Below are 24,083 nucleotides of genomic sequence, written 5' to 3' on the forward strand. Positions count from 1 at the left end.
ACAAGAAAGGGGAGTGAGATGGTTAGGAAAGGATTTCAGGCCACAGCTGAAACAGGCAAAGTCTTAAAAACTACACACACAAACTTACTTTAATGTGCCAATATTTATATTTTAATGTGTCAACCAATCTTCTCACGCACACAGGGAAATGCTAAAGACCCCCCCCCCATATCTACAGTATTGAATTTATAGTTGCAGAGTGAGCTTTCGTCCATTTGAGTACTTTCTCTTGCAAAACGTTTCTCAGAGATCACGCAGCCCTTCTTTCTTGTGCTTAGGTCACTAGTTTCCTTCTGCTGCACTGAAGCAGATGTGGCAGGAAGAATGCTGCGTTCCCATCCTCTGGTAAGACATTAAGGAAGTCCCTCAATTCCAGTTCCATGGCGATGACAGATAATGTTTCTGGGCAGGGAAGATACACCATGTTTAAACAAGATCCTCTTTAGCCATCAATTCTTACTTTGCCTAATTATGTTTAGCCTTGAAAGTGTTGCGATTGGTGCAGAAATGAGCTCACTTAGCATCTGCTCTGAATCCAGTTCTTTAATATAGTCATTAAAAGCTCCGCCCCCCCCCATGGCAGCCATCTATGCATCTAAAAGCTTTAAAAAAAAAAACCACACTGCAAAGACTCTGCACATCCACAAACTGACAAGAAGCACATTTCTTTACCTGTTAGGGATGACAGGAGTACAGAATAGTTGTCTCCAGGATCTCTGATTCGTTTACAGAGCTCAGGAAGGAGTTTGTTCCACCACAGAGCCTAAGCAAGACCCAAGGAGAGAGGGAAAAAATATCAAGAGTGCTATAATGTTCCTAATGGAATACAACCTCTTTGTTTCTTCACACACACACACACACTTTCTGTCTTAAAGGAGCACCTTTAAATACAATATATATTTATATTTGTCACTCTTATATCTGTGAAGTATAGCTTGTCAGGGTTCTTCTTAAACTTATCAACAAACAAGAGCGATGGCTCCCTCTTGTGATACTAAGAATTCAGGGCAAAGTACAAGCCGAGATGAAAGAAGTGATAAAATGCCTAACAGTGCCAAGGAAAGCTGCATTCTGTGACCTGCAGAAATCATACAAAATTATATATACTTTATACAATGCGTTCCCTTCCACTGTTACAGGGGAAAGGAAGAAAGACATTGAAAATGCTGCCCCACTCCTAAGTGTCAGATTTAAGCAAGCATTGCCTATAACTTTCAAATTATATTTGAAGCTTTTCTTTGCAGACTAGAAGCTTTTTCTCATTCTCTCTCTCTCTCTCTCTCTCTCTCTCTCTCTCTCACACACACACACACACACAATTTAGCACCCCAACACAATCTTGACTTCCACAATATTACATCGGTGTAACTTACATAACAGCTGTATTTGCAAGTAACACCAAACCACGGTTTAGCACAATGCAAACAAGTCCAAGTGTTGGACTTGCTCTCCAGGAGGACGTCTACCAAGTTTGGCCTTGCATTTTAGGAATCTCAGTTTAGCACATTGTACACATTAGGATCATGAATTGCAGCAACGGTTATGCAACTGAGCTTCACAACCCATGGTGTGAGCTGGCTTATTATGAGACTGGCCAGAGTTTTATAACTACGCTCCCTTGCTTGAATGCAAATGCTAAGCCAAGATTTAATAAAAGAGAAACTAAGCTTTGTAAAAGTCCTCAGGTATACATGATAAGATAAGATAAACTTTATTCGCATTAGCCAACGGCCATAGCAACATAAAACAAGCAATATATACAAATAAAATACATACAAATTAAAAAGACAGTAATGGGTAAAAAGGGCAATCAAATGACCAAGATTATCGTTCAGATCGTGGCCCTTAATCTCATTGCACCCTCAATAAACCTAGCAACCTTTGCTGTTGTCTGATCATTTTGATCTGATAAAAGAAAGAACAGTGTGGCCTCAGATGGGCGGCCTGGGATGGTAAGTAAGAGTGGGGTAATGATCTCATTCCTCAGATCTTTATTAAGGGGACAGGACAAGAGAACTTGAGCCACTGTTTCCAGATTACCATCTCCACAGGGGACCATGTATACATGTATGTATGTATATGTGTGTGTGTTCAATAGGTAAGGTAAATATACCCCTGCCCGTACAGGCCAGTCGTGTCCGACTCTAGGGTTGCGTGCTCATCTCGCTCTAGAGGCCGTGAGCCGGTGCCGTCCGAAGACACGTCCGGGTCACGTGGCCAGCGTGACGAAGCTGCAGCTGGCGAGCCAGCACCAGCGCAGCACACGGAAATGCCGTTTACCTTCCCGCTATAAAGCGGTCCCTATTTATCTACTTGCACTTAAGAGTGCTTTCGAACTGCTAGGTGGGCAGGAGCTGGGACCAAACGACGGGAGCTCACCCCGCTGTGGGGATTCGAACCACCGACCATACCATCAGCAAGTCCTAGGCACTGAGGTTTTACCCACAGCGCCACCCGCGTCCCTAATGTGTGTTCAATACACAAACCCAAAGCTTTGCTTAGACTTGCTGAATGTTGGCAACGCAGCGTTTAACCATGCTTTATATTTGTGCACTAATGGGGTCACTATATGGTGGATGGAGCAATGCTCATCAATAACAATGTACACGCCATCAGAACGTACATGACATTTCAGGACAGCAGAAGCTTTGTAACACCAAGTGTGATGGTGAAAAGGCAGCTGAGGAAACCGTAGCAGGAAAGCAACAAACAGCCTCCAAGGTGTGTCTTCTCGAAAGAACACCAGTTTTCTATATCCAGCAGAATAAAGCAAGCCTTGTGAGCATTTCACACAAGCACTTCACAAGCATTTCACACAAGAGCCAGTGTGGCGTAGTGGTTAAGAGCGGTGGTCTCGTAATCTGGGGAACCGGGTTCGCTTCCCCGCTCCTCCACATGCAGCTGCTGGGTGACCTTGGGCCAGTCACACTTCTCTGAAGTCTCTCAGCCCCGCTCACCTCACAGAGTGTTTGTTGTGGGGGAGGAAGGGAAAGGAGAATGTTAGCCGCTTTGAGACTCCTTCAGGTAGTGATAAAGCGGGATATCAAATCCAAACTCCTCCACTGAAGTACATTTCAACTGTGAGCGTTTTTTAAAAGAATGCCTGAGCAAAGTATTGAATAATTGTGCTATGTTAATCACGTTTAACAAATGCATGGAAGGCTGATCTGGTTAAGGAAAGGTTAGCAGTACAAATACTTGTATGATTTTCTAGCAGTGCTTTTTTTTGTTCATGGGTTTAAAGGAGAGGGGAAAAACAGAGCTAAGACTGAATGAAGGTAATAAATAAAGCTCACCCGACATTCATGCTTCAATTCATGTTGGGCGTAGGGTATGACGGCTTGAGGGCATCTTTCCAGAAGTTTGTCAATGGATCTCTCATACTGCCCTAACCGAGTATCGCAAAGAATGTGGATGCTCAGGCCAGGAAGAGTCTCTTCTGGAAGGGCCTCCAACAGTGGCAGAATGGAAGGTATATTGAAGTATGGACTACATAAGAGAGACTGAAGGGTGGGGGAGGAAAAACATTACCTCTAGAATTTAAGACACAATGAAAAAACCAAGCCATACCAATGTAGGCATGGACTGGAAGACACCAACCATTTTTAAAATTTAAAAAAAAAAACCTCTCACCCCCAATGTTTTCATCATTAAGAACAGCTTGGCAGACCGGGTGAGCCAGGGAAAACGGAAGCAAATGCAATTTTTAATTGCCTTATTTAGATTAAGACCCATGTCTGCTATCCTCACTTGTATGCCCATTACTTCTTTTGGAGTCATTCTTGCTTTGAACGAACGATGCCTTTGTTGCGTACTGGGATATTTCCGGCCTGACCTGAGACGTGCATTCAAGGCATTCAGTCTAACTGTAGGCAGTGGGTCTTCTATTCAGCCCCAGTGTCTTCAAGGCTGAAGAAATGGTTCAGAAAAGCCTAGGACGGGAATGGGGAACCTGTGACTTTCCGGATATGGTTTGACTGTAAGTTCCATCACTCCTGACCAATTGCCATGCTGGCTGGAGCTGACGGGAGTTGGAAACTGGCTGCATATTGAGCACCACAGCTTCTCCATCTTTTAAGCTAGCTAAAGCCTTGTGTACTGCATCTCTTTAAAATAAACCATGTTCCTGCACACACCTTAAAGGAGATCAAACACAGGTGTTTTTTAACCTACAGAGGCTAGGGCCCAGGGTTGCTGTGGGGTGTCTTCCAGATGTTTTGAACTACAACTCATACAGCTCCTGGTCTTTGGTCATGCTGGCTGAGGGTGATGAGAATGGCAGCCCACAACGTCTGGAGAGCATCATGCAGGGGTGAAACTAGGCTTTAATTCACCCAGGTCAAAGACCCAGTTTGGCACACACACCATGTGCATTTGTGCAAGCAAGCAAGCAGGCAAGCAAGCACACACACACACACACACACACACACACACACAAGCACTGAGAGTCTCAATGGCACCCCTCTGGAGGCTTCACCTGGGGCAATAAATCCCATCTAGCCCCCGCATAGCTACAGCTCTGCACCATGTTATTTACCCCGGGGCTATAGGAAAGAATAGATGCAGGAGAGGGAAAACATTTTATACCTGTAATTTTGAAAGGTCATCAGAAGCCTTCTGGTCAGAAGGAGGAATTAATGACATCATGAACGTAACCCAAGGAAAAATAAGTCCATAATGACCGCAGGAATTTATCTGAACAAGTGCAAAAATAAGTAAGAAAAAGCCATTAGAATTCTAATTATTTTTATGTCTAATTTCCAAGTCCTCATTTAAGATTCCCTCATTTTAGGGGGTCAAAACAAAAGCACGCTCCCAGTTTATTTGTAGACTAAATTACGGTTGAAAGTCATTTGTTTTGAAATATGTAGTACTCCTGAAAGAATTATTTCCCCCCGATATTATAAAAGTCTCCAATTCATCTAGAACCAAACTGATGCAGTTCCATTCAAACGTGTTTGTACACATACATACTGTCAGGCTTCAGGGAATTAGCTTCCTCCCCCGTGGCTGTAAATGAGCAGATCAAACAAAAGGGAATTCTTACCAGTTAGTTTCATTAATAAACACAGCGAAGAACTAAAGAAAGCATCTTCCCAGAATGGCGGTGCTCCCAATTAAGGGTCGCTCCCTCTTCCGTCCCTATTAATCTACATCACTCCTACATCTTGTAATCTGAGCTTGTAGCCTCTGTGCTTTCTTTTCTGACACTTTCTGAGCTCTCCGTGACTTTGGGGGAGGGTGTGTGTGTAGGTACTATCCAGAGACTGTGAATCTCTTAACTCTTGCTCTCTTCTAGTGTTTCTTCTGCTAGCTGTTCCCCATCCAATATTTCCCAGCTTCTGCCTTCTGAACTATGTCCCTCTGCAAACTGTTCCAAATCTATACTGTCCTCCTGCTCCTGGGAAGATTCAGGATCCGGATCAGGAGGTGGGAGTGGCTCCCGCCATTCTTCCTCGGTGCAGCCCTCCTCAGCATGGTCCCTCACACATACACACACACACACACACACACACACACGGGAGTAGGGTACAAACTCTGTTTACCAGATCTTCAGTGGTTTTCAGCGGCTTAGTATGGGGCAACTGCTTCCTGGAGAGCCGCCAAATATACTGCTCAGCAAGTTTGAAATGCAACTCTTGTACCACTTCTTTCTGACTGCATGCAACAAGAAGGGCTTCCCAGAAGTCCACTAAGAGCTGGGGGATGGCATCTTCCTCCTCAGCACTCAGCATCTGTTCTTCCGAAATATTAAGGGAAAGAGCCACTCACACACAGACACAAAATGTAGCCGATTTGATGCAGAGCCAACTGAGGATTCCCAGGTAAGATTCTCCACCTATTGTGTGGGCAGGCTGGTCCCTCCCCCTACCTTGGCCTGATCACCTTGGCCACGCCTCCCCAGGCGGGATTGGGCAACTGGCTGAGGTAGGCGGAGACCTCCAGGTATCCCACCTGGGGAAGGCGAAGCCAAGCCTGTGCTAATGGTGCCGCATAGGGTCCAGGGGGCTGCGCGCGACTAAGCAAAGGGCACCCCCCATTTAATGTGGGGAGCAGTCATTTAAGCAAATATCCTTTAAGCAAGGAGGGATAATCAGAAACGTTAAGCGGGGGAGACATCTCCAGATGCATCAGTATACAATGTGTGGGTGCAATGCAAAAAAAAATGATGTACCCAAGAGACTCACCCCCATCGTTCAGCCCGGACACTGAGGTCCAGCTCCGAGGGCCTTCCGGCGGTTCCCTCCCTGCGAGAAGTGAGGTTACAGGGAACCAGGCACAGGGCCTTCTCAGCAGTGGCACCCACCCTGTGGAACACCCCCCCAGCCCCCCCAGATGTCAAGGCAATAAGCAACTATCTTACTTTTAAAAGACATCTGAAGGCGGCCCTGTTTAGGGAAGTTTTTTTAATGTTTGTGCTGTGTTGTGTTTTTAATATTCGGTTGGAAGCCACCCAGAGTGGCTGGGGAAACCCAGCCAGATGGGCGGGGTATAAATAATAAATTATTTATTAATTTTTATTTTTATTATTATTATCATCATCAACAACAACAGCTGCTTTGGTTAAGCCCCATAGCCAACAAAGAGGAAGGGAGCTGTTGAATTTACTATACAGTGGTACCTAGGGTTACATACGCTTCAGGTTACAGACTCCGCTAACTCAGAAATATTACCTCAGGTTAAGAACTTTGCTTCAGGATGAGAACAGAAATCGTACGGCGGCGGTGCGGTGGCAGCAGGAGGCCCCATTAGCCAAAGTGGTGCTTCAGTTTAAGAACAGTTTCAGGTTAAGAACGGACCTCCGGAACGAATTAAGTACTTAACCCGAGGTACCACTGTACTCTCCTCTTGCTGTTTATGGAGTTGTATGAGAAGTCTGACTCCACAGATGGGAACTGAACTTTCAGTTTGTCCTTCCTTTGTTTAATGATGGGACACAGACTGCTCCAGAAGTTCCAAATAAACAAACTATTAATAAAAGCTAAATGTCAAACCTTGATGTATGCGTCTGCTTCTTCCAGCTCAATTTTGCTATTCTCGTGTAAAGCCAACACTGAAGCCACAAGGAATCCGGGCCTCGTCTCCTTAAGATAAACTGCAAGCTCAGTCGGGACAACTTGCCCTTTAATTAGCTGTCTCAGGAGTCTCGGCTCCACAATAAAACCACACACCAGCATCATCTGCAGACCAAAACAAAAAACAAAAAAGGTGAGAGAAGATTTAGATGTTGGCATTCCTCCCCACTCTACTCTGAAAGAGGGCTGATTCAGTTTCACTTTTTTGAGCTCTGGTACAAACATAGCCCAAGGCAAAGGTGAACATTTAAATCCTACCCATCTCTACAGACCAGGGCAGAGGTAATGTTCTTGATGGCTTCCTCATAGGAGGAATCAACAGGACTGCATGTTCCCTTGTCCCCCCGCCCTCCTCCTACAGAGCACAAGTTGTCTAACTGTGGTTACCTGTTGCATTGGCAGCAATATTAAGAACACGTACAGCCAATTAGGCTCTCACTGAAGCCAGGAAATAAAAGCTGGTTTCTCCCACTTACAGCTTGGTGCAAATATAACGGTTAACTAATAATCCCCAGTGGGAAACAGTTCCCATTTCAGAGGAGGAAGATCCCAGGGCCAGTTCCTTGTGGTTTAGCAGGAAGCCTATTACCTGTAACTTTCAGGTAACTCTGGAAATAGGTGCACTATTCTCCTAAAACACGGGTCAGCTAACTTTTTCAGCAGGGGGCCAGTCCACTATCCCTCAGACCTTGTGTGGGGCCGGACTATATTTTTTGGAGGGAAATGAATGAATTTCTTTGTCCCACAAATCACCCAGAGATGCATTTTAAATAAAAGGACACATTCCACTCATGTAAAAACATGCTGATTCCCAGACCGTCTGTGGGCCCGATTTAGAAGGTGATTGAGCTGGATCTGGCCCCCGGGCCTTAGTTTGCCTACCCGTGTCCTAAAACGTCAGGAGCGGTCATGAGACAGGAAGAGAACCTTGAGTTCCACACACTAGAATCACGCCACAATAATGCAGAGGAGAATTATATGCAAAGGGAAGGTGAAAACAGATCAGGATATGAGAGGTGTCATGACAATATTATAGGAAATGGGATTGCAAACATGTATCGATACTGAATTGTCTTCCTACACACTGACTTAATATGCAAGGAAACTGAGGGATTAAGGCAGTGTTTCTCAAACTTGGGTCCCCCCACTGTTGTTGGACTACAACTCCCATCATCCCTAGCTGGCAGGAACCAAAGTTTGAGGAACACTGGATTAAGGAGAAGGGGGAATGCATGCATATACCTGTGCAAGAGAAAGATGCTGTTGATCCACAATGACTATCTTCTACCAAATTGTCCATAAACACTAGGTCTATTTTCCCTGCCTCCACTAGTCTACTTTCTTTGCCACATTCCCTTCACTCTGTTCACATGTCCCAAAAGGACACATAGATGTGGAAAGGACCATAGAGCCATTGGCTCCAAATCCCTGCCATTCAAGCAAATGGAGAGCAGAAGTCAATGTTATCCACTTCCACCTTCCCAAATGCCACAAGCAAGAACACAGGAAGGTGCCTTATACTGCAGTCAGATCACTGGCCTACCCAGCCCAGAAATGTTTGCTCTGAAAGGAAGCAGATCCCAGGAACGGCTTTTCGCTCTATCACCTACTAGCTCCACTTTAAAAACAAAACAAAATGAAGATGCTGGGAATTGAAGCTGGAACCCCCTGCATATAAAACCAGCTCTACTGCTGACTTTCTGTTCTCCCCCAAAGCAGGGAACAAGTTCACGTGTCCACATGGAAAAAAGCTTCAGATAACTACAACCAATGGTAGTTGCTCCTAGTCTGTAGCTAGTGGGTTGCTGAGATATTGCAAACGCCACTGGCAACAGGTGGTGTTGCTGTTGCTTTTTAAAATATATATTACTGGATTTTGCCAATAAAAGAGAAAATCTGAATTAAATTTTGTGGATGGGTAGAGATATAGGACTGCCATTTTGATGCCAATGACATGGACCCTGAATGCATGAGAAGCAAGGCATTCACAACCCTGTGCCACCTGGAAGCATGTTGTATATCCCAGGCACAACCAACAGGTAGTTCGTGATCACCGGCTCCCCCCAACTACTTTGGCTCCCATAAAAAAAAGCTCAACAACTTTGACCTGAACCCCCAGTTTTTAATTCTGTGAGTAGATCGCAGTCTCTTGGGAGTTGGCCACCCCTAGTATATCTGAAGGGGAAACAGAACTTTCGCAACAACCCTGGTTCTCTGCTCACTCCCACTGCACATAACGGTACGGAAGACAACAACCTTGACACAAATGTTGATACATAGCCAGCAGGGTGTACCTCCGCGTAGCTGTCCAGCTCACTTTTACATCCATCGGGGTCTCCCATTTTCAGAGCCATAGAAGCTTTGGTTAGCGTCACCACAACAGACGGCACAACCTCTTCTACTTTCTGCAGATATTCGATGGCTATCTCAGGCGACATTTTTCTCATGCAAGGGCTGCAGAGTACCTGGGGTATTTGGTTTGACTCGGCAGGGTGGAATATATGGAGTACTTTGGCTGCCAGTTCCTGGTGAAAGAAAGAGACGTGTTTTAAAAAGCAAACCAACAGCTGTGCTTTGTTTTTAATACAAGGCCTCTTTCTACCCATGAATGTTCTGTACAATTCGCCCAGAAATAATCAGGGGTGCTAGGGGAACAAGTACTAATTTATCTGTTTCAAGTGTTTGTTTGTTTTTAAATGCAGAGCAGCTGAAGCCATTATTTCATTCCTGAGAAGGTTGCAGGTAATCTCAGGGTCACACACAAGCATCTTGGTTTGGGACATCCATTTCAAATCCACTTCCACCGTGCACAGCCTGTGGCCCTCCACAAGTTGCTGTGTGCCCTCCAGCACGGTCAGTGGTCAGGGGTGATGAAAGTTGCAGTCCAACAATATCTGGTGGACCACAGGTTTCTTATCCCTGATGTATATCCTAGGGAGTTATAGGTGTGTAGTATTCATTCACTCCCAGATCCCAATTAGCATAGCAACGTGCTAAAGTTTCACATAGTTATACGGCTTTTTCTAAGTGCTTCTAGAACTTTGCAGAATTTCCTCAATAATGGTTAAAGCAGGACAGTACAGTCATACTTCGGAAGTTGAATGCCTTGCGAGTTGAACGCTTTGGCTCCCAAATGCCGCAAACCTGTAGGAGAGTGTTCCGGTTTGCAAACATTCTTTGGAACCTGAATGTCTGATGCAGGTTCTGAGGCTTCCGATTGGCTGCAGGAACTTCCTGCAGCCAATCGGAAGCCATGCCTTTGTTTATGAACGTTTTGGAAGTCGAATGGACTTCCGGAACAGATTCCGTTCGACTTCTGAGTTACGACTGTATTATCATTCCATTTTATATAGAGAACCACTGAGGATAAGAGACTAGCCTAAGGCCTCTCAGTGCAAGGGAGAGAGATTTTGAGCAAAGAGCTTCCAACCCGCATTATACCACTTAACTAAGCACAAACAACAAGTCACCTCTTTTTTCCAGAAAAGGAACTTCTTATTAAGAAGATACCCCACCAGTAACACCTTTCCCCAAATCGATCTAAATATCAACACAGATTTTTACATCTCATAAAAGAAAAGCGAGCAACAGTGAAGTATAAATTGTAGCTTTCTGAGATTCACAACAGCTCCTTTTACAAAGGCTGGCTCACATTATACTTTTGGATACTTTTCACTCTCATAAAAGGAAAGTTATTCACATGATAGTCATTTGACAAGCCAGCCAGAGGCTTATTGACTAAGCCAAGAGGAAATTTCATTAATTGAACTGTTTGCTTTCTCCCCACTCAATGGTTATGAGCTGCTTTAAAGAAAAGTGGCATACAGATATTACATCAAAAGGTACATTCTGGAGGTTGGTTACAAATGATCTGTCACAAACGAACATAGAATAATCCATCTTCTACAGAGAAAGAGAAACAGCAACAACAAAAGGAACCATAGTCTTACTTCACTCAGCTCCTCGTCTGTGTCTTCACAAAGGGAATGATACAAGTAAAAAATAATCCCCTTTTCGTACTTATGAGTTTTATCTTCAAACGTTGGGTCTACTCTCTTCAGAACATCTGTCACGGACAGACCGGACATCTTGTAGTAAGGCAGAGCAAGGTGGAAGTCTTTGGTGTTAAACCTGGAAGTACAGAAACTACTAAACACAACAAACCTACATGAAGGGTCATATATTTTAACAGAAATGCTTCAGCATAGGGATGGAAAACCTGGCTCCCTTTGGGACTCCGCCTCGCATGACATGAGTTGTCATCCAGTAACATCCAGAGAGCTGAAGAGTCCCTCTCTTTGCATTAACAAGATATTTTCAATAAAAAGCTTTTCATATTAGGCCATGTCTCACTGTTACGTCAGGATTAAGGCTGTGTCTGCAACTTGTAAGGTTTATACTCCCAATACTGACAGGCTGATATTAGCTCATCTTTTTCAATGAGTAGCAACCAAACCAAGATGACTTCTAAGCACAGCCTAATGGATGGGGAGGAAATAACCTGGATGGGGGAATACATCATGGAATGTTCAAGAAAGAGTCACAAGGAAGGACCACTATCAAAGTGAGATCCAACTTTGTGCAAGCCAACCTGTTCCCACAATGGAGTATTGCTTCCGCATGTAGGACAAGATCCCTATGACAGAGGTGTAAGGGGCATTTGGCCCTCCAGCTGCTGCTGAATTAAACCAAGGAGCGGTTCTAAAAAAAAGGAACAAATAAGAGTTACAGGAACCTGTTGCTGTATTGTGTGAACAAACAAATAGAAACAAAACATTCTTCTTCTTCTGCGATCACTTGTAGCTGAGTAAGATTGTCTTCCATAAACACCGGTTTAACAGTGAGTCCGTAAGTGACTGTGGAGGCCAATTCTGGATCTATATGTCCTTCCACAGTGGGGACATTGGTTTCTGGGCGGGAGTTGATCACGGTGTGGATTTGCCAAGCGTGCCTTCCTCTTAGCACGTTTCTCCCTTGTGTCCTGAGTCCAAGTGTCTTCAAAGCCCATGACACCTTTGGTAAAGGCTGTTCTCCAACTGGAGCACTCGCAGGCCAGTGTTTCCCAGTTGCCAGTGTTTAGACTACATTTTTTATGATTTGCCTTGAGACAGTCTTTAAACCTCTTTTGTTGGCCACTAGCATTACCTTGGTTTTCCCAGTAGTGATGTATGGAAGTGAGAGCTGGACCATAAAGAAGGCTGATCGCAGAAGAATTGATGCTTTTGAATTATGGTGCTGGAGGAGACTCTTGAGAGTCCCATGGACTGCAAGAAGATCAAACCTCTCCATTCTGAAGGAAATCAGCCCTGAGCGCTCACTGGAAGGACAGATCGTGAAGCTGAGGCTCCAATACTTTGGCCACCTCATGAGAAGAGAAGACTCCCTGGAAAAGACCCTGATGTTCGGAAAGATGGAGGGCACAAGGAGAAGGGGACGACAGAGAATGAGATGGTTGGATGGTGTTCTTGAAGCTACTAGCATGAGTTTGATCAAACTGCAGGAGGCAGTGGAGGACAGAAGTGCCTGGCGTGCTCTGGTCCATGGGGTCACGAAGAGTCGGACACGACTAAACGACTAAACAACAACAAGCATTACCTTTCCATTTTTAAGTTTGGAATAGAGTAGAGGAAGGAAGGAACAAGCAAAACATACCAAGGTAACTACAGTCGTATCTTGGTTGTCAAACATCTTGGTACTTGTATGTTTTGGCTTCCGAATGATTGAAACCTGGAAGTGAGTGTTCCGGTTTTCGAACTTTTTTTGGAAGCCGAACATCCGATGCGGCTTTTGCAATTGTTTCCGGCATGCCTGCACAATTGGAAGCCAATCGGAAGCTGCACCTTGGTTTCCAAACATTTCAGAAGTCAAGCGGACTTCCGGAATGCATTCTGTTCGAAAACCAAGGCACGCCTGTATATAATAACTGAGAAGTTTCATAATGTTGAAAACACTGGAATTATCCAAACAGTACACTACAGACCACAAAGCAGCTCTCCAATAAATATGGAACAAGATTTGCAGGATTAAACCTTGTTTCACGCTTCTTCGAGCAATGAAAAGCATGGATGGATGGCAGCTAAGGAATCTTCATTCCCTCAATTCTTTGGTGGATTCCCGCCCCCCTTTTCAGAATAGTGTCAATGCAGTAGACCCTGAAAAGCTGCTAATGATCCCATTCATCTGCAAGCAGCCAACAAAATTACAATAGTGCTACATTTTCATTCACTGGGAGTGAGTATGTAAAAGCTGCTTGTCAAAACAAAATTGCACTACAACTCCAATCAGTCCCAGCAAGCATGGCCAGTGATGATTGGAATTGTAGTTCAGCAACATCTGGAAGGCCAAAGGTTCACCACACCTGCTTTTACGGAAGTGCAGGCAGCCGAGAATGGAAGTGCTTTGATCTATAGCCTATGTAAATTATGACTGGGCCAGAAAGCAGAGACTGCATGTCCATCATTGATGGAAGCAGGAAAAAAAGAGCAAGTTGTTGCTTTTCCATGCATACATCTTTGTTTTATATATGAAGGCTGAAAGAAGATTATATAAAGATGTTTAAACATCAGGAGTCATCCAAGTGTAAGTATTTATAGATATGACATCTAAGAAATTCAAACCTGCTGTAACAGTCTCCTAGGAGAGCACAGCTTTCCTGTAATGCTGCTAGGAGGTCTTCCTTCTCTGCCGATTCCTTCAGATCAGGGTCCATTAGTGCTGCTCTGACTAATAAGTGAGCCTCACTTAGAAGGTGGATACAACTCTCCGTTCTTACATTTTCATAGGTCTTGCTGTACTCTACCTAGGGCAGAAACAGGGCACACCATAAGGGGGGGGGAACGTTTGCAGACCTTATGTGAAGTTAGCAAATGCATTCAAGTTACAGTATGCAATTTTCTATATATAAAAAACCCCTAAAGCAGCGTATAGTACCATTTCTCTGTAAAGCAGGAGAGTTGAAGTTGTGTTCACGATGTATAAATTCCAGCCAGGTTCAAATTCTGGAGAAACCTTGGGTTTGATGCTATCTGACTTCCGGGAGCTGAAAGAAGTAGGACGTAGACTCAAGTTACAAGAAAGGCGATTCCTACTAAACATGAGGAAGAGCTTTCTGACAGTAAGAGGCTATGGAGTCTCCTTCAATTGTGGTTTGGAAGCAGAGGTTGGACGGCCAGCTGCCATGGATGCTTTAGTTGAGATTCCTCCATTGCAGGGAGTTGGACTAGATGACCCTCAAGGTCCCTTCCAACTCTTGATTCTATGTTTCTTTGTTTTTGCATTTATGTCCCACTTTTTCTTCCAAGGAGTTCAAGGTGGTATACATGGTTCTCACCCTCCTCGTTTAACACACCCAACAACCCTGTGAAGTAGCTTAGGCTGAGAGGCAGTAACTGGCCCAAGATCACCCAGTCAGCTTCATGGCAAAGTAGGGTAGTTGAACTCTGGCACCCCCAGGCCCTAGTCCAACACTCTAAACCACTATACCACACTGGCTGTTAAAATACACGTGTACCCATAATTATGTCTTTTAGGTATTTCAGTTACAGTCATGACTCAGGTTGAAGTAGCTTCGGGTTGAGCATTTTCAGGTTACGCTTGGCGGCGACCCGGAAGTAATGGAACGCGTTACTTCCGGGTTTCACCACTCGCACATGCACAGACGCCCAAAATGACATCACACGCATGCGCGGAAGCGGCAAATCGCTACCTGCGTACGTGCAGACGTGGGTTGCATTCGCTTCAGGATGCGAACGGGGCTCCGGAACGGATTCCATTCGCATCCAGAGGTACCACTGTATTTATGCTATCAAGAGCCTTCTTGAGACATTAAAACTAGTTTAAAGTAAACTTTTTTTTTTTTTAAGGGTGGGGCTGACAAGTGGGATAGCCCTGACTTCCTTGGAGTGGGAAGGTGACGAAGTCTGAAGGGGGAGCCTTTTGCATCTATGAAGCATCTCCATGCATTTTAGGATCCTGAGAAATCCTGGCTCTAAGATGCATGGAGGGCTTCTACAGATACAAAAGGTGACAAGAACAGTGAAAAGGGTGTCCCTGAAATCCACTTTCATACATGTTTATGTCGTCCCAATTGTAACGCTTACAATGTTTACAATAGGGTAAAGTTGAGTGCATGTACCCCCGTCACGGCTACTGATGCCACCAGACATGTCCCAAGCTAGCCTCTGTTTGAACATATGAACTACCGTACTCACAGGAGTCTCCTTGAAGGCTTTTTTCTCTCCGTAATGTCTTCGGTCTCTGCTTTTGTCAAAACTATGACGTGGTTCTTGAAGTGAGAAATAGCTTTCAGCCCTATAAACAGCTGCATCCTCAAGGCACAGACATCCAGGGACACAGGGGGGCAAGCCTGTGAAGAAATGGTTCTTTAGTTATCTTGAGCAAGCTTATCAAAGGTTCAAGTTTCTTACAGGGTCCAGAGTGGCAAGCTGATCATTTCCAAGCTGACTGACATAAAAAAAGGACATAAACCCCCTGTAAGGGAGATTCAGGGGTCTAAATAAGAAAATATTGCATGCTGTGTGAAGTTCTCAATCTACATGTGCACCTGCATTTTATGATCTTGAGCGTTCAGGCAGTGGCTCTGCTTTTTACATAGTTACAGTGTTATATAAGTCCCCCCCCACACACTTTTCCTGACAGAGTTTGTATGGTTTTGTCATGGCCTTTGGCTAGTATAATAAAGCATATTTTGATTTGATTTGACATAAGCCCTTTCATGGTTCAGTCACTGCGGTATGTGGACTAAAGGTCTACAGGTTTAACAGAGGTATGTAAGTTGCATATCTTTTTCACATGCTGAAACGTGGAATTGGCAACAGCTCAGGATTTCTCCATTCTCTTCAGTGGAAGAGAAAGGTTTCCATCTCCTCCTGTAGTCCCAACAGAGTGCTGAAGAAAACTAGGTAAAGCTTCTCTGTATGCTTACTGAAATCCGCCCAGCATAAATTTGAGACAGGTTTTTAATACCTGCTTTTCATTTGGAGACTCTTAAAGGGACCCCTAACCATTAGGTTGAGTCGTGCACTCATCTCGCTTTATTGGCCGAGGGAGCCGGCGTACAGCTTCCGGGTCATGTGGCCAGCATGACTAAGCCGCTTCTGGCGAACCAGAGCAGCGCACAGAAACGCCGTTTACCTTCCCACCAGAGCGGTACCTATTTATCTACTTGCACTTTGACGTGCTTTCGAACTGCTAGGTTGGCAGGAGCTGGGACCGAGCAACGGGAGCTCACCCCGTCGTGGGGATTCAAACCACCAACCTTCTGATCGGCAAGTCCTAGGCTCTGTGGTTCAACCCACAGCGCCACCCACATCCCACTGTTACAATGCCTTCACACATGTTTATCTGGCTGTGGGTGATGGGAGTTGAGCCCACAACACCTGAAAAGGTGCACAGGGTCCTCCAACCTAGGCTTAAGGCCTACAGGACAGTAATCCCCAACTCCTGCAAAATATCCCCTTGCCAAACTATCTGACCAGATGGAAGCAACAAGGACTAAACAAAAGGAAACTCAGGATTGTTGCAAGTCATTTGCCGCTGCTTTGCAAAGATGCAGATGTGACCTGTGGGCATGAAGAGCCAATCTGAGGGTTGAATCCACTCACTTTTAGCGTTGTATCAATGTATGGATCTTCATCACGAGCTGCTGCTGCACTGCATCTCACAGTAAAGCACTGCAGGTTGTTGCTAGGGAAGAAAAAGAAAGCCACTGGATAGATGGTTTTGCACCGCTCCGTGGTTATAAAGTACCCATGCCAATGCTGCAATATCTAGATGCTTACTTAACTTAAACCCATTGATTTCAACAGGTCTGTGATGGATACAACACCCATTATGCATTACAGCTCTGATCCTAAAGCTCTGCTGCTTTTAGGGATATGTTCGAGAAGGCAAAGGAGTAAACAAATCTGAGTGGAGTTCCTATCCAAGCACCTTGTGTGCCTTCTTCCAGCAACTACTGCAGCCAAGCTGGTGCCAAATGTATTGCTCCCCTTTTCTTTGGACCACATCAGGAAGGCTAAGAGAGGGGCTTTGTGTCCGGCCAGCCCAGAACATTCTCACAAACACTGCCCAGGCTTGCGCCCCAGGGAGATCACTTTGGCGCTGATAATGCAGTGGTTTGGCTTCACCCTCAGATGCACACTGCATTGTTTCTCGAGATGGACAAATGCCAACAATGTGTTGTGCTATTATTGTATTTCAACTGATTTTTTTTTAAACTGCTTTGAGCACAATTTTGTGTGTGGAAAATGCAGTATTTAAATTTAACAATGGCTATAATACCTTGTGATAACATGTAGGAATTGCGGGGTGAGTACCGCCTGTTGGGATCTCTCTGAATACTGGTAGGTGGAAATCAGTTCCACTAAGTTGCTCACTGTGTAGAGGTATCCAATGTGAGGCAGAGAAAAAAAGCAGAACAGACTCAGCAGTTCTCGCTTAGCTGGTTCAGCTCCGCCAGTTGTTGCAGAATTCTCTAGATGAAAGGAAGAAAGCAATTACTCCCCAGGCTCCCTTTCTTTAAGGAGGCATCAGCTCTCAGACATCCTGCAGAATGTTTTAGAAATATATTTAGCCGTGATTGAAGAGAGCAGCCCACGCTACATTCACTTGGGTCTCTGTTTTCGAGTTAGGAATTCTGAGATAAAACTCTTTCACTCTGTAGCCTATAAGCACTAGAGCAGGCACCCCCAAACTTGACCCTCCAGATGTTTTGGGACTACAATTCCCATCATCCCTGACCACTTGGTCCTGTTAGCTAGGGATGATGGGAGTTATAGTCCCAAAACATCTGGAGGGCTGAGTTTGGGGATGCCTGAACTAGAGTATTATTCTGCAAGAGTGAAAGCAAACCAAAACGTAATAATAATGGGAACGTTTATTAACTCTTGATTTGATCAAGTAGTTCTCCAGGTTACTGACAAATTGTCAAAGGATAAAGAGAGGTACCCTAAGCCATTTTGGTTATGAGGCAGTGCTCTGTTGGAAGGCTGGCATTCGTAGGAAATCATCACTTATACTTACTCCTTAGTATGAAGTGTGCTGTTTTTTTTTAATCCTTTTACTGTTGTAAACAGCTTTGGTAGGTTTGCTGACTTAGCGGTATATAAATTCTTCTATAAATAAATTTATAAACTTAATATTTGACTAAATTTTAGCCTACATTTAATGCACACTCTAGGGACGTGGGTGGCGCTGTGGGTTAAACCACAGAGCCTAGGACTTGCTGATCAGAAGGTTGGTGGTTCGAATCCCTGCAACGGGGTGAGCTCCCGTTGCTCAGACCCTGCTCCTGCCAACCTAGCAGTTCGAAAGCACATCAAAGTGCAAGTAGATAAATAGGTAAACGGCATTTCCGTGCGCTGCTCTGGTTCGCCAGAAGCGGCTTAGTCATGCTGGGCACATGACCTGGAAGCTGTACGCTGGCTCCCTCGGCCAATAAAGCAAGATGAGCACCACAACCCCAGAGTCGGCCACGACTGGACCTAATGGTCAGGGGTCCCTTTACCTTTACTAATGCACACTCTTCTTACAATGTAATTGCTTTCCTGCCTAACACCCATTCCAGCATCAATAAGAACCAACAAGCCCCCCTCCTCCTGTCCCATTTTCATCATCCCCTGCTTTATACATCAGCAATATAGACTATGCTGACTTGTTCAATCATACAGTAGCGCCACAAAAAAGCAAAGGAAAAAGAGACAGTGATAGATCTAAAGTCTACTCAGAGTATGATTAATGTTGTGAAGCACCGGCAGATTATAAAAAGTGTTAAAAGCCTAGAGAAAACTTTAAGATAATACCAGTATTTTATAAAGGAAATTCAATCCTTAATTCCATACAGAAGAAAGCTCTTTTTTACTTCTGACATTTAGGCATTCAAAGCTAAATTCAAAATAATGTACTTTTAAAGATTTATGCCATTTAAAATTATATATAAACATCTAATCAGAGTCAGCTACTACTCTTGTGATTAAATTACTCCTAACGTTATTTAAAGACAATGTGATTTTTAGGAAGAGGATTTTTATGTCATAGAAGTTCTGTAAAACACTCTAGAGAGCTATGCTTTGAATGAATGTATTTAATTGAAATCCCCTTTATTTATTCCTTTAATTTCATTTATAAGTCACCTCCCATGAAAGAGCTCAAAGCTATTCTACAATAAAAACTGACAACATATATAAAAACAAATTTCACACCCAGATTCATAATCTCTAGCTTTCCCACACCTTGCATAATTAATATGGGGTTTTTTTTCTGGGGGGAGTGGGGCTGCTCCCCAGTGAACCATAATCCCGTTTTCATTTGCTCCCAATGCTTTACTTAGCCCCTTTCCCCCAGAAAGATTGTGGTGGATGCCCACGAAGAAATGCAGATGTCATAAACCTACCTGTTACATACACAGGCAGCAGCTGGAGAGAGTGCAACTTGGCATCGTCGCCAGAGAAGGCAAAGGAGGATATGTCTAGAGCAAAACGTCTAAAAAGAAACATGGCGGGTGAAACAATTCCAAGCCAACATATAGGCATGAGCTGCTCACAAAACTTCTGGCAGAATGTTGTAAGGATATTCTGAAGCACTGCTGTGAGGCAGAAACTTGCATCTCAGTGCATGGGCAAGTACATAGAAACCCATGGGACCAAGGCAATAGGTTACAATGACGACAATATGAATATCCAACAGCTAAAATGGTCTCCAACAGAGATACAACTGGCTATTGTCCTATGACTGAGCCCACTTACTAAGTGTGCATGATATGCACAACTCCTAGGGAGCCAAAGGTGCTGGGCTACATAATCTCTATTGCCACACGCAGCTCCATCATGTACAGCCCAGTTCATGTAAGGTTGCTTTGCTTGCCATGGTCCTGTCCCACTTTCTAAGCTTGAAGACAAGGGGACAAGTTGTCCCCGAGCTTGCCAAAATGACAGCTATAGCTACATGGTTGGACCAAAACATTGAATATACAGTGGTACCTCTACTTACGTACGCAATCCATTTGCACCCAGAAAAGTCCATAAGTAGAGTGCCACTACTGTGTGTGTGAGATAGATCGCTTCTGCGCATGTGCAAAGTGTGCAGATCTCTTCTGCGCATGTGTGAAGCACGCAGATCACTTCTGTGCGTGCGCGGCGAAACCCAGAAATATACACTTCCGGGTTTGCCGCGTTCGCAACCCAAATATCCGCAACATGAAGCGAATGCAACCAGAGGTATGACTGTATGGTTAAAGGCATCTTGGTTTAAATATGCCTCATGCAAAGCAAAAAAAAAAAGAAAGAAAGAAAGAAAGAAAAGAAAAGAAAAATGGAACAGGCTGTGTTTCAGTGAGAAAAGAGTTGTTCATTTCTCAGCATATTAAGTCAAAATGTAATTGTCCAAACTGTCTCACTGGTCTCTGTTCTAAGCTAGAGTGGAATAATGACCAATGATCTATTAGTTATATATGTACTATTGGATATGGATCCAATAGTGGGACTAATAGTTAAGAAGGCAGTTTCTGCACATGCTGTAGAGGGAAGTAAGGGGCAGATGGGGCTTGTCAACCTGGGAATGTAGCCCATCTAGGAGAAGGAAAACTCTGATCCTAAATCTCCACTGCCATGGAGATATATTCTGGAGAAGAAAATGTTAAAGAGTAAACTCTACACAAATCCAGAGTGGAGCCCATAAGACAGCTTGCTATGCCTATTTCTTGCAAGTCCTGCAGCCAAACTGGTGCCAAATATACTGCTCTGCTTTTCTTTGGACCACATCAACGAGGCTGAGAGGGGGTCTTGTCTGGGCAGTGACACACTCTGCCCAGGCTTGTGCCCATGAAGGTCACTTCGGTGTTGCTAACGTAGCGGTTTGACTTCCGCCCCAGAGTCCACACTCCATCGTCTCTCAAGACAGATGGATGCCAACAATAACTATCTATCTATATATCTAGATATCTATCTAGATATATATAGAGATAGAGAGATAGATAAATATGGCTTCGTTTAAATTATTTTTTTTATAAAATTGACTACCTGTACAGAACATATTGCATCTGGAAGTTTGACTCTTCACCGACTAAGCCTGTTGACTCCAGAGTAACAGATATTCCACACTGCCTGCTTTCTTCCCCAAAGAGCTCCACAGGCTGCTGACAGATAACAAAGTCATCCGACTCAAACGGAGTTGAATCAGGTTCTTCTTTTACACCTTTAATAAATGGAGCAAAGAATCAGGTTTACAACCCGGGGGGGGGGGGTTAGAATGGTTAGGAACTTATGACATGCTCAGTGTCCTAAGAATAAAAGCAGCCTTACTTAAACAACTGCTACTTACAGTATAACTAACAGTATGGAGAAAAGTTCATATTCATGAAAGCATTAAAATTAGGACTATACAACAAGTTCAGGAATTTGGAATTGCAAATCCTAAAAGGCATTTTTAACCACGGATGGCGAAAAAACGAACAACTGAGATGAATGGAAATTCAAATTTTTGCAACCAATGTTCCTGCTGCTCTCAAAAGATTCAGCATGCCTGAAAAGAGACTGTAGCATTTTGATCTGTGCATAATAAACATATGCCAAGATGGAACTATTTCAAGTTAAGTGCAATTTTACTTTTTCTTTTGCATGACCTGATTGGTTTTTCTTTTGGTTTTTTAAAACACATACACAAACATTGGGCTGGATCGAGAGAGCTAAAGTTTTGTTTGTGCTGAACTGCAAAGACTTGATCCAGAGGATTTGTGATGTGCCATTACAGATAAATTCAATAGCAGCTTCCATGCTCTCGTTCCAACCTTAAAATATTAATTCAACTTCTTGTGTTTTCTAACTATCCACAGCTTGCAGTGCCTTTGAAAATAAATCTTTTCTCAACTATCATGATGGCTAGTTTTACACAGAAGGAAGCGTTTTATCAGCTTGTCCAGCCTCTGCTTCCATCCCAAAGACTTTTTTAAAAAACACCAACAAACATAAGTCAAAGACTACAAAGCCTTGCTCTGGAGATTTTAAGTGCCGTACTGTACCAACCTTTGTTGAACAACCTTTCAGACTCTACAGAGTCACAGGCCTGCTGTCTACTGCTGCCTGCTGCTTCCACACCAGCTTCCAGGTGAAGGATTAGGACCTCTAGTTCTGTTGTTATGGCTATATATCCAGCACAAAATGCAACTTCTGAAGGAGTGATGTTATCAATGTGCAAAATTAACAAGCGTTCGAAGTCCAGCACAGTCACATTCTGACTCCTGACAAGATGTTTCAGGGAGAACAAGATCAATTTATTCTTACAGCCAACAAGCAGGTCTCCAGTTAAAGGACAACAGGAAAAACACAATGGGGGGTCCGAAAGGGGCAATTCTACAATTGTAATTTGGTTCTTAGACGCTTCAGAATAGGATGCCTCCAGGTTATGGCCTATCATCCGCACACAGACGCGGGAGTTCCCAGTTGACATGCATCTCCAGTTTACATAAGCTCGCAAGAAGAGGCTCTCGTTTTTTTCCTCAATGGTGACCACGTAGTCTCCTGCGGAGGGAAAAAACAGAAGCATTTTTGAAACACAGAATCAATATGTACACCATACATAAGCTGAGGAGTTACCAAGTGAAAAATAGCAATACAGTGGTACCTCGGGTTACATATGTTTCAGGTTACATATGCTTCAGGTTATAGACTCTGCTAACCCAGAAATAGTACCTCAGGTTGAGAACAGAAGGCGCGGCAGCAGCTGGAGGCCCCATTAGCTAAAGTGGTGCTTCAGGTTAAGAACAGTTTCAGGTTAAGAACAGACCTCCGGAACGAATTAAGTACTTAACCCGAGGTACCACTGTATGGTGTCACCTTTAAGCGCAACTTCATCTGATTTGTTGCCCTGAGTGGCAAATACGCAAGAGATTGTAGTCCATGCAAGCGTACTCCATAACAAATTTGTTCAGTCTTCGAAAGGTGCCAAAGGACTGTTGTTTATCTTGCTGGAGATTAACACGGGCACACCTTTGGGAATTTCCAAATGAAGTTACATTTGCATTATAAAATGTGTACACTTCTTGAATTAGTCGGCAATGTCATCGGATGCTCACGCCACACAAGCAACAGCACAGAATCGTATCTAGTCCACGAAGGTTACTGGGCGATCCTACCTCGCAGGATCGTTGCGAGCACAAACTGGCATGGGCTTAGGGAGGCGGGGGAAACGATCCTGCACGTGCAGCCTCGAGCTCTTCCGGAGAAAGAGGAAGAGGGGCTGGCCTGCAACGAACGAAGCAGATCCTGCCCTCTTCACGGACGCTTTGCCCAGTTTGCCACTTACCCACTTCGCTGTACGCCATGCGCAGCACCCGCCCCAGGGTGCAGAAAGAGCCGAGGGGCTCGCAGAGCTCCGGCCGGCCGGCGGCGAACACCTCCACCTTGCAGGCGCCCGGCGCACAAGCCACCAGCAGCGTGTCTCGGCCGCAGCAGAAGAGCGCCGGCTCCTGCTTGGCGGGCACCACTTGCTGCGAGCCGAAAGGGTGCAAGTTGTACAGCTGCACCATGGCTCCCGATCGCCCAGGCCGCCTCTCCGCCTCCGGCCGCTGCTGTTGGCGGAACTGCAGCTTCCGCGGCAGGCACCGCCCCACGTCGGTCAGCTGGAAGGAGGCGTCAGCCGCGCCCCCGATCCTTGCTACGGCTTCCCACAAAGGCAGCATCGTAGCGCTGTGCCCGGCCCTGGGAGGAGGCCCATTTATACCCGTGGTTAATGTCCGCGTACGCAGAAAGGTGCGGGGTCCCAAACCTGGGGAAAGCATTGGTTCTGGTGTTAAGCAGTGCAATCTTACACAAGCACCCTCGGAAGGAACCCCCCTTTTCTTCATCGAGACCCGTTGGCAGGTAAAATGTGCGCAGGATCAGAGCCCCTAGGCGCACATACTTGCAAGGAATATTTGCTTTTCAGCTCCGTCGGTTACGTAGCTGGGATCGGGCTGCACTTGTGAATAGACGACTCTTAAGCAGCAGTGTGGGA

At 44.7% G+C, this 24,083-nt stretch overlaps 1 protein-coding gene across 2 annotated transcripts; it reads right to left on the reverse strand.

The window, feature by feature from the left end:
* Positions 1-88: 88 nt before the first annotated feature.
* Positions 89-23,689, reverse strand: HPS3 (HPS3 biogenesis of lysosomal organelles complex 2 subunit 1). 2 transcript variants are annotated; one of them, XM_082223979.1, is made up of 17 exons: positions 23,394-23,684; positions 22,115-22,609; positions 21,113-21,287; positions 19,489-19,577; positions 17,379-17,571; positions 16,700-16,781; positions 15,287-15,441; positions 14,007-14,115; positions 13,694-13,875; positions 11,027-11,207; positions 9,371-9,601; positions 6,996-7,181; positions 5,547-5,735; positions 4,588-4,695; positions 3,297-3,503; positions 673-763; positions 89-402 (listed from the first exon to the last, which is right to left on the reverse strand). In XM_082223979.1, exons 1-17 carry the CDS (start codon positions 23,614-23,616, stop codon positions 275-277), a joined length of 3,024 nt encoding a protein of 1,007 aa, XP_082080105.1. In that variant the 5' UTR covers positions 23,617-23,684; the 3' UTR covers positions 89-274. The 2 variants fall into 2 exon arrangements, with proteins under 2 accessions (XP_082080105.1, XP_082080106.1); XM_082223980.1 differs by lacking the exons at positions 89-402; positions 673-763; positions 3,297-3,503 and adding an exon at positions 3,516-3,932 and having other exon boundaries at positions 23,394-23,689.
* Between the last annotated feature and the right edge of the window lie 394 nt (positions 23,690-24,083).

The sequence above is a fragment of the Podarcis vaucheri genome, assembly GCF_965113315.1.
Source record: "Podarcis vaucheri genome assembly, chromosome: 5".
NCBI lineage: Eukaryota > Metazoa > Chordata > Lepidosauria > Squamata > Lacertidae > Podarcis > Podarcis vaucheri.